Raw genomic sequence first — 12,799 nt, 5'->3', positions numbered from 1 at the left:
CTAGATTAGGACGTGAGGCACAGAGAGGTTAAGCGACTTGCCTGAGGTTGCACAGCGAGCGAGGAAGCAACTGGAATTGGAGCCCAGGCTCAAACACCACACACTTGGCCCGTCATCTTACCTGTGCCACACCAGTCGCCTTTGTCATCTTTCAGTCCCGGTGACAGTCTTGCGAGGCTTTTCGCCTCCCATTACAGCAAGCAGCAGGTGCACAGCACTGGCATTCTGCTGGAGCTGCACGCTGGCAAGTGCCAGGGCCAGGCCAGGCAGAGGCACAAAGGTGGGAATGTTGGGGTGCTGGGTGGGCAGACGAGCCAGGTGAGGTCCAGCCTCGGGGCAGGGCTCCAATAACCCCAGGGTAACCCGGTCTCCTTCCTTCCAGGCCCCGGGCGTGCGCTGGCCGCTGTCATGCCCTCCGCGTCTTCCGCAGGGCCCTCGGCCGTGGCTGCCCCCAATGCCACAGCGGCAGCGGCAGCGTGGACCAATGTCAGCATGCCGGAGATGCCCCTGTTCCACCTGTTTGCTGTGCTGGACGGGGAGCTGCACGCCGCCTTCCCGGGCCTGTGGCTGGCGCTGATGGCCGTGCATGGCGTCATCTTCCTGGTGGGGCTGGTGCTCAACGGGCTGGCGCTGTACGTCTTCGGCTGCCGCACCCAGGCCAGGACGCCGTCGGTCATCTACACCATCAACCTGGTGGTGACTGACCTGCTGGTGGGCCTGTCCCTGCCCACGCGCTTTGCTGTCTTCTACGGCACCCGCGGCTGCCTGCGCTGCGCCCTCCCGCACGTCTTTGGCTACTTCCTCAACATGCACTGCTCCATCCTCTTCCTCACCTGCATCTGCGTGGACCGCTACCTGGCCATCGTGCAGCCCGACGGTGGCCGCCGCTGGCGCCAGCCTGCCTGCGCCAGAGCCGTGTGCGCCTTCGTGTGGCTGGCCGCCGGCGCCGTGACCCTGTCCGTGCTGGGCGTGACGGCCACCGGCGGGCCCTGCTGCCGCGTCTTTGCACTGACCGTCCTGGAGTTCCTGCTGCCACTGCTGGTCATTAGCATATTCACCGGCCGCATCATGTGTGCACTGTCACGGCCGGGCCTGCTGCGCCAGGGCCGCCAGCGCCGCATGCGGGCCATGCAGCTGCTGCTCACCGTGCTCGTCATCTTCCTCGTCTGCTTCACGCCCTTCCACGCCCGCCAGGTGGCTGTGGCGCTGTGGCCCGACGTGCCGCACCACACCAGCCTCGTGGTCTATCATGTGGCAGTGACCCTCAGCAGCCTCAACAGCTGCATGGACCCCATCGTCTACTGCTTCGTCACCAGCAGCTTCCAGACCACCGTCCGTGGCCTCTTCCACCAGCATGGAGCGGGGTGCGAGCCCAACAGCTGCAATGTGGTCAGCACGCGCAAGAGCTCCAAGAACTCGGCTCACCGTCACATCCTCGGCGCCAGACCTCGAGCCCTCACGCAGGCCCTGGCTAACGGGCCTGAGGCTTAGTTGGTAGGACTTTGCAAGGGGGCCAAAGGTCAGGGCTGGACTGGACACGCCAGGTCGGGGACAGCACAGATATCTGCTCTACTCGGATGGCAAATTGGGTTCTGATCAATTGGTGATGGCTGCCCAGTGCACTGCGTGGAGGAAGTGTCTAAGGCCACTGTGCTGTGATTGATTAGCAATGTCTGCCATGGGCTCTAGATAGGATGTGGTGATCTGAATGCTGATAATTTGCCATCCCTAAGGTAAATATTGTGTCCATTGAAAACTCAGAGGGGTAGCCAGGAGCTGCTTCTCACTTGGACCATTCAACCTCTAGAAGGGGTCCCTGAGAAACATGGACAAAGATGTTTTAGATACTGGGAATTTCAAAGAGGGTTAAAAAGATAACCTGAAGGGGTTCCCTCCCCACCCCTCCCCCTTTTTCTCCCTCCCCCACAAAGAGAGAAGAACAGGAACAGAAAGGAAGTGTTAGAGGACACAAATGTTATGTGAGCGGACGTGAAGCGTTCACGTCTGCAGGGCCTCCATTTGAGGCATCCATAAATCACACAGGAAGACAGCCTGACACCGTGGGGTGCTTTGCTGTGAGCACTGTGCTACCTGGGCTGACACTCAAACCAGAAACTACCCTACAAAGGGGAGACTGTTTTCCACCCACCAGCCATGAGGGGGAGGCTGAGTGGCACATACAGGTGCCATGAGTGGGAGATGGCCAATCACAGCTCAGCCCCACCTCCTCCAACATCCCCTTGCCTGCCCCGTGGAGACCACTCAGATCTTCCCAAAGCCCTCCACTTTAGGAACCATCTTGAAAGACCCTGCCTGCTGGCCCAGGAGGGCAGTAGGCTCACAGCCCATCCTATGGATGAGAAACCAAGGGCAAAGACACAGAGACTGGAACCCAGGCCTGCTGGCCTAAGGCCACCGTCTCCCCACACTCAGAACCCTTCATTCTCCCTCTCACCTGGCTCGTCACGCTTCCCTGCCTTTCCTGGGGAGGGATCATTTCTCTGGCTTGGGCCTCTGGTTGCCTCCTCTGAGCTGGACTCCAGGATAGCCTCTGCATGCCTTCTCGTCGAATGTGCAAGCTCCCATGAGCCCTCTCTAGACTGCTGTGTGGGGGGGGCCTGTTGTGAGAGAGGAGCTCTGGGCGTCCCAGGCACCTCTAGCCACCAGGCTCCACCCTCTCACGTGGCCACCACCACTGAAACTGGTGAGATGGAATCTGGGCCCCAGGTTTGCCCTTTGTCTGCAGAGAAATGTCCTACGTGGGACTTCCCTGGTGGTCCAGTGGTCAAGACTCCGCAGGGGACATGAGCTCGATCCCTGGTCAGGAAACTAAGATCCCACGTGCCACACGGTGCAGCCGAAGAAAACAAGATAGTCCTACGTGCTCGGCGGCTCCAGGCAGAGTATCCTGGCCCCGAGTTCAGGGCCCTAGTGCAAGGCCTGGATGCGAGGCAGAAAGGCCATTTATATCCCCATATTACAGACGAGGAAACTGAGGCTCAAAGAGGGAAAGGAGCTTGCCAGGGTCGTAGAGTACCCAGGTACTGCAAGGCCAGTACTGTCTGCTGGAGCCCAGTGGGGGTGGCTCCTTTGGCCCTAGGACCTTGTGGGGTGGCCAAGGTGGGAGATGCTGGAGCCCGGGGGAGGCCAAGCCCTGCTCAGTGACGTGGTGGGGGAGCTGGACCCAGGGTTGCCTCCTGGGCCCGGGTGCTCAAGAAGCCAGGGGCGTGGTTGTCAGCATCAGGACCACCATCCTTGGCCTTGACTGGGTGCCGGGCACAGTATGCAGCCTCCCCCCACCTCCCAGCTCAGAGAGGGGCCCAGAGCTCCATGGAACAGAGGAGGAGCCTGGCTCTCGGGAAAGGAGCGTGCGGGAGTGGGTTGTCTGTGCCAAGAAGCCCACGGCGACAGCAATGCTGACCCCAGGGAGTGGCACTTATGGTGGGTTTTCAGGCGGGGAGGCTCTGCCAGAGCTTTGTCTCTCCCCGGCCTGCAAGCCGGCACCTGGGCAGTCACACAGCAGAGGAGGGAAAGTTAGTGTGAGGTGTTTGTCCCAGCCCAGCACCACCTGTGGGCTTTCCTCCAGGGTCAGCAGCCCTGATTCTATCCCAGGTTCTCACTCTAATTTATACTAAAGAGTGAGTGGCTGACTTGAGCTGACGGCTGTGCTTGGGGGTGGAGGGGTTGCAGTGCTTCTGGAACAATCCCTCCCTCAAGGAGGAGGCCGGTCTCTAAGGTGGGCCAGCGTGGGTCTCGGCACACATTGACTGGGCGCCTGCTGGGTCCCAGGTCTGTCTGGCCCTGCTTCACACCCAGTGTCTCGTTAGTCCCCACCATTCATGGAAGTAAGAGCCCAGCGCAGAGCTGGGATCCAGATCCAGGGTGGCCAAGCCCCCTCCCCTCATCCCACATGTGAAATCCCACATCCAGCCTGGGTTCCTCAGGGACTGGAAGAGCCGTGGGGATAAAGGGTGCCAGGTCCCAAGGGAGCCTTCCGTCACCCCCCAGAGCTGTCTGATGGCCCCCTTGCAGAGCCCTCGCTAAGTGGACCTCAGTTTTCCCCACTCTCTACTCCTCTCCCTCCTCTCTGTAGCCTTGCAGCCGGTGGACAGGGGGCTGAGGGCAAGAGATTCACCGCACGTGACCCCACAACTTCCTCAGACACTTGCTTCCTCCTCCTGACGGCTGGCTCCTCCCCACTCCCTCCATGGGGACATGGGCCCAGGAGCCTCCAGAGGCCAGACTGGGACTGTCCTTTTTCCCACAGGGGCCAGAGTACAAAGTTTCTGCAGTCCCCTCCACATGGCCTCCCTTCCCAGATTTTTGAAAAGCCCAAGTGACGTGAGGTGGCTTGTGTATTTATATCTGATGTAAACATTCTCCTTAACGAGGAATCCTCGTCCTGAATTAAAACTGTTTATTCCCTTCCTGCCCTTGACTCAGCGCCCTGGCTGGTGGGCAGGGGTTGCCGTGGGACACTGAGCCAGGTGGGGGCCCCCTCGTCCCCCCAACTTCGCTCACCATCCTGTGGTTGGGGACAGTGGGCTCCACGGGAAAGTCTGTAGTGGTGGGGTCATGGTTTTGCCATCACTGCTGGGGGCAGGCACAGGGGCTTCTGAAGGGCGAGGGTTGGAGGGGATGCAGGTGGTAAGGTGTGGGCCGTGGGTGGGCACAGTAGCTGGTTAGGGGCACAGACCAGCAGAGTGACGGGTCGTCGCCCCAGCCTGGTCCCAACTCCGCCTGCCCAGGGAGAGAACATAGACGTGGGCAGGGCAGCCAGACTGCCCGCAGCATCCAGTCAGATCACCCCCAGGTATGATCTGGAGGGAGGGGCTACGGCTCCGCTACAGCGCGGGCTTACAAGGCAAGAGCTGCTGAGCTGTCCACCTTCTGAACTTCCCCGTGAGCCTGGGCTGTCACCCCATCGCCCAGACAGGGAAACTGAGGCTCTGGGCATCCGGCAGGGGCCTCAAACCTGAGCCCCCAGGCCCCAGTTCCTGCCTCACACACGGCCTGGGAAGCACGGGGTAAGAAGGGCATTGCCCGGGTGGGGCTCGTCACTCTCGCTGTACGGCACCCTCGGAGGCCGGAGGCGCCTGGAGGTAAATATTAGGGCCTGTTTAGATTAAGCTCCATTAATAGCAGGAAATGTCCCTGGGCGCCCGCCCCGGCTTCCTGGAGGCCTCTGATGCCTGAGCAGAGGTGGCGGCCCTGTGAGATGGCTGTCCCACCCTCACGTCCTGGTTTACACCCCACACTTTTGCCCACACCCTGCCTCTTCACACTCCTCCCTCTGCCCTCACCGCCTCCCATTCTTCAGCCCCTCGGGAGGCTCTCAGTGCCCCCACCCCCGGACGCAGCCCTCCCCCAGCCCCGGACAGGGGAGCTCAGGAGGCAGGTGTGAGGGGGACCCTTGAATGAGGTGAAGACCCCCATAGGACCAGTCACCCCTCGCATCCTCCCACACACTGGGGCCGACCCCATGCCCGAGGGGTCTCTGTTCCCAATTCACAGAGGAGAAAACTGAGGCTGAGCGATGCAATGGGACCAATCCAAGGCTACCCCATGCCACCTTAAAAAAGGAGCTGGAATGCCCCACCCGGACCTGCCTGACCCCAGGGCCAAGGCCACCCTCAACCCCTGACCCCTGGACAGCAGCCAGGACAGCTGTGGGCCAGGGAGGTCAGGGACCAGTCAGCTGAGTGTCAGCAAACAGAAGGGCGCCCCCAGGTGCAGGAAGGGGGCACGGTGGGGGGACTGGGGAAATGGCCCCCGCCTTCCCCTGCTACCGGGCCTGGGCCCCTGCTGTCTCCCTGGCTTACCCACCACCCTAGCCCCGCCGTTTGCACTTGACCACCTGCCCCTCGGGGCCTCCACTGGCGGGAGGAAGGCACAGAGCTTCCCGACAACTGCACCGGGGGTGTCCTGTTCTCTTCTGTGTCTTGGTCTCAGCAGGTCCACTGCCCGGCCAGTCTGCCCAGGAGCAGCCCTGACTGTCCTCCTTGCGGGTCCCTCCCTCTCTGCCCAGCTGTCCCGGGGCCAGCACCTACCCCACTGCAGGACAGACCACATGGCTTAGCTGTGCCCTCCGGACTGGATGCCTGGTGGCCCCTCGCTGATCCCTCAGGGACTCCCCACCCACCCACCTACCCACCCCCATTGTCCTGGTTCTTCAGATGATGTTGACGCTCTGTGCTTTGCACTGAAGCATCTTCTCTGCAGGCCCTGGGGAGTCTGCAGCCTGGGGGCACAGCTGGGCAGGTGGGAGATCAGAGACCCCACCACACCATGTGGGACCAGCCACGTAGGGGCATCCGGGAGGACTTCACGGAGGAGGAGACATTCACGGCTCTTCCCTCCTGGTCCTCACCTTATCCACCTGGGTTCCAGACCCCTCGGGCTGGGCCTCTCCTGAGGCTGTGGTGCTAGGAGCTTTTCAAGCATCCAGTGCCCAACGGGATGGCAGGGCCAGGGTGTTTCACCCCCATTTTACAGATGAAGAAACTGAGGTCCAGTGGGTGCGTGGACACAAGCCCACGCACTGGGACCATGCACAACGGTCCCAGACCAGCTCATCTGCTGATCTGCTGACTCTGGGACCCTTCCGAGCATTGGCTCTGCCACCTGTAAGTAGGAGTCTGCTGCCAAGACCGCAGGTGCCCCCCAAACTGAGACAGCCCCCATCCGGCTAGAGGCGCAGCCTAGGAGTCCCTCCAAATCCCCATGAGACCCCCGCCACACCCCTGCCCCTCTCTGGGCTCCAGTTTCCTCATCCGTAATCCGGAGCTCAGAATGGCTCCCTGTGGTGTTAGACCCTCAGTACCCAGCTCAGCAACGACTGCAATGTGGGGCGCTCTGTGTGTGTTTATGAACCAGCCTGGGGCTCTGTTCCCCCTGCCCTGCAGCCCCTCGGCTTCTCGGGCCCCAGTCCTGGGCAGGGAGGTGTCCTCACAAGGCATGGGGTCCCCAGTCACACCACAGGGAGGCCTTCCCGGGGCACCCCTGGCAGAGTGGGGACTCCTGATGGGGGTCTCAGATGGAAGTACTAGAGATGAGGTGTGTACCCCAGGGGTCCAGGCTGTACCAGTGGCCTGGGGAACTGCTTCATGGAGAAGTCCTGGGACCTCTGAGGGTCTTCTTGCCCCACCCAGCCCCATGGGTACCCCTCCGAGTGTCCTGCCGGGGACTGAAGGTCAAGTTCTACTCCACAGGGGTGACATCCAGGACGCTGAACTCTACTCCACCCTTCCTCTCCAGAGCAAAGCCACGGGAGGCAGCTCCTGGGACCCCAACTGCCAGAGGCTCGTGGAGTGGGTGCCACAGTCCAGCCCAGGGCAGGGTAACAGGGCGTCTGGCCCATGCCAGGCCCCTTGGCCACACCAGCTTCTCCAGCCTTGAGCAACTCACACGCTGTCCCCGAGACTCCGTTTCCTTCCTCTGTGTCGTGGAGGATAATTACACCCTCTGCCTTCAGGTGCAATCGTGAGGAGTAAACAGTTGTGTGTGTGCGTATGTGTGCGTATGTGTGCATGTACTGGGACGTGTGTGTATTTGTTGTATGCATGCATGTATGTGATTGTGTATTGAAGTGTATGCATATATTTGAATGTGTGTGCACATGTGTATATTATACATACATGCATTGCATGTGTTGTGTGCACGTGTGTGAGTGCACTGTATGTATGCAGGCACATGCACATATACATGTGCATATTTGTGTGTTGTATATGTGCGTGTGTTGTGTGCATGTGTGTACATGTATGTTGTATATGCGTTTGTTGTGTGTTGTGCACATGTGTGTATGCATGTGTTGTGTGTACATTTGTATGTGCATTGTGTTCTGTGTGCATGTGTGTTGTCTGCATACGTTTTGTGTATGTGTGTGCGTGCATTGTGCGTGTATGTGTGTATGTAATACATATGTGTGTGTGTGTGTGTGTGTGTGTGTGTGTCTTCCCACGGTGCTCAGCTGTCAATAAGTAATGATTAAAATGAGCTAATGAGGGCAAAAGGGCTTCCCCGAGGAAGGTCCCAGCACGTTCATTCATTTTCCTTCATTCCTTCAACAGCGTCCTTTACCTTCCTGTGCCAGGTATGACCTGAGGGTCTCCCTCCCAACAGGACGCCTGCCCTCCCCTCCCGGGCGCACACGCACACACTGGTCACAGTGACTGAGACGCCTCCATCCTCACTCATCCCTCTGGGTGAAGCCCTGTCTTTGAGCTTCCCCCTGATGCCTGCACCCATGGCGTGTGGGGGGGCACATTCTGGTCTCAGGCGGGCAGGATGCCTGCGTTCTCTCTCGGAGCTGCCAGTGATCTTGGGCCGGCGCCTCCCCGGCTGGCCCAGCCCCCCTGGCTGATCCCGGGGCACCACCGGTTGGATGGAGGCGTCCGGGGGGGCTGCGGCCACCAGGTGGCGCTGCTGGCCCAGGACAGGCGCCCGAGGTGTCTGCCGCCAGCCAGGACCAAGGAGGGCAGGGACCCTCCTGATCACCTCTGCCACCTGACCCTCGGGGGGTGGCCCCAGAGCTGGCAATCCTGGAAGGCTGCTCAGAGGAGCTGCAGCTTCCTTCCCCTCCTGGAGAGAAGAGTGACACTGAGTCAGGAAGCCCCTGACCCCTTCAACTCGGCCACCTTCCAGGCAGCCCCTCACTCCAGGTCTGTCTCCCCACCCGCCAGAGGGGCGGCTAGGCGAGGTGATCGCAGAGGGGGAGGAGCCAGCCCCTCCCTGTGGGCTGTGGAATGAGGCCGACGACTGACTCCATGACACGCGGGGACGGTGGGCTCTGTGGGCAGCTGGGGCTCCCCTGAGATGTGCCTCCTCTTCTGGCGCGTGATCTAGGGGGAGCTGAGAGCCCCCCAAGGCCATACTGGGGCCCCAGGTGAAGAACCTCATTTCACCATCTCATGAGCCCAGAGAGGGTCGGACAGCTGCCCTGAGTTACACAGCCTGGCAGCTGAGACTGCTGTGTGGCAGGAGAGAGAAATGCGCCCAAGGGCTGGGATGTCCGGACAAGCGGTGCTCTGCATTTCCAACCGCAGCGCTGGCACCAGCTCCAGGCTGTGGAAGGAGGCAGGAGACAGACAGATGGACAGGTGGAAGCCAGGGAGAGACTGCCCTGGGCATGAGTCGCTTGGTGGTCCCTGGACCCTCTGCTTAGGCAGAAGGGACAGGTCCTGTACTGGACACAGAGGGGAGTGACCAGTAGGCACTGGCCTGACGGCTGAGGTGTGGCGCCGCCCATGCCTCACCTGCCCACCAAACTTCCACGCAGCGGTGCTCGTCGGGGCGGGCTGCAGCCCCCAGTCCGGCTCACTGAGGAGGGCAGTCTGGTCCCGGGGCTGGCGCAGGGCCTGGATTCCTGGAGACGTCAAGTGGGACCAGCCTCTCCCGAGGAGCCCCACCGGGAGCCCCAGGAAGCTCAAGTCGAAGGCCCTGGGGCCCAAGACCCCCGGCGGGCCTCCCGGAACAAGGGCCAACCACCCCTCCCTCAGACGTGCTTCCCTTTCCAGATATTCCCTCCCATCCTCCCATCTACCCACCCCCTCAGCCTGTGTCCCCTTCCCGGAGCCCCTTGCACTCCCCCAAATATCAGGTGTTTGCTGGGCTGGAGAGATGGACACAACCCTAGGACCCTGAACCTTAATTCTGTACACCAGGACCTTGACATCCTCCCTGCATCCATCTTCCTTCACTAACATGGCTCTGGAACCTTCTGGCTGCTCCCGTGTCCCCTGTCTGTGGCCTCTGCCCACCCCAGCCTCTCACAGGGGGAGCCTCAGGCCTCGGTGCTTGCCAAGGAGACAAGAAATGGGGGGCCAGGCTGAGGGAGCTGAGAGAGAGAGGTTTGTGGTTCGCGGGTGTTCCCGGAGGCCCCTGAAACGTGGACTTCTGGTCGGTGCACCGAGCACTTGTCTTCCTGTGACAATCCACCTTTCCTGGTCCCCCCGGCGGCTGCAGGCGGCACCTCACAGGGTCCCTGAAATGCTCTTGGAGCAGCATGTCCCCCCCACGCCTGGGAGAGGCCCTCGAGAGACAAGACAGACCCCACAGAGGGGGTGCTGGCTGTGAGGAAGGGCGTTCAGATGCCACACATGAGAGCCATCCCAAGGGACAGTGGGCCACAGGGTGCAGGAAGGGAAGGGAGTTGACAGGCGGGGCAGTCAGAGGCCCACCTGAGCCCAGTGCCAGGCACACGCTGGGCTCTCCAGAAAGATCCGTGCTTGTGGGGCCGGGATCAAATCCCAGATCCTGTCCTTAGTCGCTGTGTGACCTTTGGGTAGGTGAGTTGACCTCTCTGAGCCTCATCGGTAAAGTGGCTATGCTCATGCTAATTTGAACTTCTCAGGTTGTTGTGATGAAAATGCAGGGGAGGGGATGAGGGGTTCAGCTGACCTCTACCCACACGTTAATAGGAACAGTCCATCGATGAGCCACTCAGCGAGCACTTACCGAGCACCTGCCACGTGCTGCCTGGCGCAGCGTGAAGGACACAGCCACGGTCCCTGCCTTGCGGAGCCCACCGTCTGCTGCAGGGTGGCGAGGTCCTGGTGGAGACCACGGAGGGCTCCACTGCCAGCCAGGGGGCTGGGGGGGCTTTCCAGAGAAAGGGGCATTTTGCTGAGTTTTGGGGGATGCATACAAATCTGGCCTTCAGAGAAGCAGGCTAGGACATCTCCCGGGGTGGCAGAGCCCCCGGGCGGGGGGGTGGGGTGCAGCTACGTCATGGAAAGCACGGGGTCAGAGGCCAGCTGCCCGGCAGAAGGCCCTCAGGCAGGTCACTTCCCTCCCCAGCCTCAGTTCCCTCGTCTATAAAATGAGGATAAAAATGCTGTCTCCCCATGAGATAATGGCCATGGAAAGGGCCAGGCGAATGCTAATATTCCCTATTTAATTTTCCATGTTCTTTTTTGAGGCCAGGGTTATTTCTGTGCACACTTGGCTATTTCCAGGCCAGAGCTCGCCCTTTCCCACAAAGGAGCCCCACTCCCAGGCTGCGGCAGGAGGACAGGGCCAGAGGCACAAGGAGGAACAGAAATGGAATGTCTTCCCACGAGGGCAGCACAGACCCCCCAATGCGCAGGGGCCCAGGGCGCCAAGAGCCCAGCTTGAGAGCCCCCAGCACACAGCTCCAATTCCAAGCCGCCCTTTAACAGATGCCGTGGAACTGATGTCCACAAGATGTCAGAAGGAGGAGACGAGAGAAATTACCAACACCATGTGTGACCTCATCACCCCCCCGCCCCAGGAGCCCCCCCCCAGGAGCCCATCCCCCACCCAAAGGACAGACCCTGGGGCTGACACCTGGAGGACAGGTGGGCAAGGAGGGAGCACAGGGTGCCACGTCATCTCCTGGGGTCTTCCCCTGCCCTCCAGCCAGGTTCTCTGCCGCTGGCCAAGGAGCCTGGGCACCCTGGGCAGCCTCCCCCAGCCTCTGGAAAGCCCCCTGTCCCCACCACCTCTCCCCACAGGAGAGCCTGCAGGACCCTCGCTCGGGGTCCACCCCGGCTGTCACAGGCCCTGTCTCAGGCACAGGATGGAGGGGGGCAGGAAAGACCAGGGTCCCCCAGGGTAGGAGGGGGCAGGGAGGAGCCTGGGGGCATGAGAAGGGGGTGGGAGGCCAGGAGGGAGGGAATGGTCAGCTGGAGATGAACAGTTTGCTGGAAGCAGGGGCCAACAGGCCTCACCCCAGTTGGGTGGAGGTCCCCAGCCCAGGCCCTTGCAGGGACCCTAAGGCCCAGCTAGCTCGATTAGTGATATCTGCTGTGGGGCTGTGGGTGGGGACAGGTATCTGCTCAGAACTCTTCAGCTCCTGGAACCTCGGAAGCTGAGTGTTTAAGAATCTTCAGATCCAAGAGCTCTGACACCCTGGAACTGTAGGATTTGCCAATTCTGGAACCTCAGGCCGGAAGGTTATCTGCAGAATATCTGCTGTGCTCAATCTCAGTCTGGAGGGACCTCACACTCCCCACCCAACCCCTCCCCAGCCCAGCCTGACACTCACCCTGGAGGGGGCAGAAGCCCCCAGTCGCTAGGGGAGGGCAGGCCTGGGGTGGTGAAGCCTATGGGAGAGAGCACAGCCAGGACTCCGCAAAGAGTTCAAACCGCGACTTCAGCTCAGTTAAACAGCCACGCAGTGGAATATTATTCAACCATCAAAAAGAAGGAAGCACTGACACACGCCGCAACACGGATGAAACGTGAAAACATTACGCTACATGAAAGAGGCCAGACACACACACAAAAATCATAGTGCATGATTCCATTTATAGGAAATGTCCAGACAGGAAAATCCACGGAGACAGAAAGGAGATTAGGGACTTCCCTGGTGGTCCAGTGGGTAAGACTCCACGCTCCCAATGCAGGGGCCCAGGTTCGATCCCTGGTCTGGGAACTAGATCCTGCATGCATGCCGCAACTAAGACCCAGCACGGCCAAAATAAATAAGTAAATAAATAAAAAATAAAATCTTTAAAAAAAAAAAAGAAAGGAGATTAGTGGTTGCCAGGGGGTGGGGGCAGGGAATGGAGAGTGACTGCTTAATGGATCCAGGTTCTCCTTTTGCGCTAATGGAAATATTCTGGACCTAGGACTTCTCTGGTGGCGCAGTGGTTAAGAATCCGCCTGCCAGTGCAGGGGACATGGGTTCAAGCCCTGGTCCAGGAAGATCCCACATGCCGCGGAGCAACTAAGCCCGTGCGCCACAACTACTGAGCCTGCGCTCTAGAGCCCGCGAGCCACAACTACTGAAGCCCGCACGCCTAGAGCCCGTGCTCTGCAACAAGAGAAGCCACCG

At 60.4% G+C, this 12,799-nt stretch overlaps 1 protein-coding gene across 1 annotated transcript; it reads left to right on the top strand.

The window, feature by feature from the left end:
• The first annotated feature begins 246 nt into the window (after positions 1-246).
• Positions 247-1,907, top strand: GPR20 (G protein-coupled receptor 20). The gene has a single exon (XM_027132351.1). It carries the CDS (start codon positions 409-411, stop codon positions 1,489-1,491), a length of 1,083 nt encoding a protein of 360 aa, XP_026988152.1. The 5' UTR covers positions 247-408; the 3' UTR covers positions 1,492-1,907.
• The last annotated feature ends 10,892 nt before the right edge of the window (positions 1,908-12,799 follow it).

The sequence above is a fragment of the Aethalodelphis obliquidens genome, unplaced genomic scaffold (genome assembly GCF_003676395.1).
Source record: "Aethalodelphis obliquidens isolate GAN/ISIS:26980383/991018 unplaced genomic scaffold, ASM367639v1 scaffold41, whole genome shotgun sequence".
NCBI lineage: Eukaryota > Metazoa > Chordata > Mammalia > Artiodactyla > Delphinidae > Aethalodelphis > Aethalodelphis obliquidens.
This window is presented reverse-complemented; position numbering and strand designations above follow the sequence as displayed.

Excerpts from the sequence above, each read along its gene's own strand:
- GPR20 (XM_027132351.1), top strand. The coding sequence starts at position 409 with ATGCCCTCCGCGTCTTCCGCAGGGCCCTCGGCCGTGGCTGCCCCCAAT.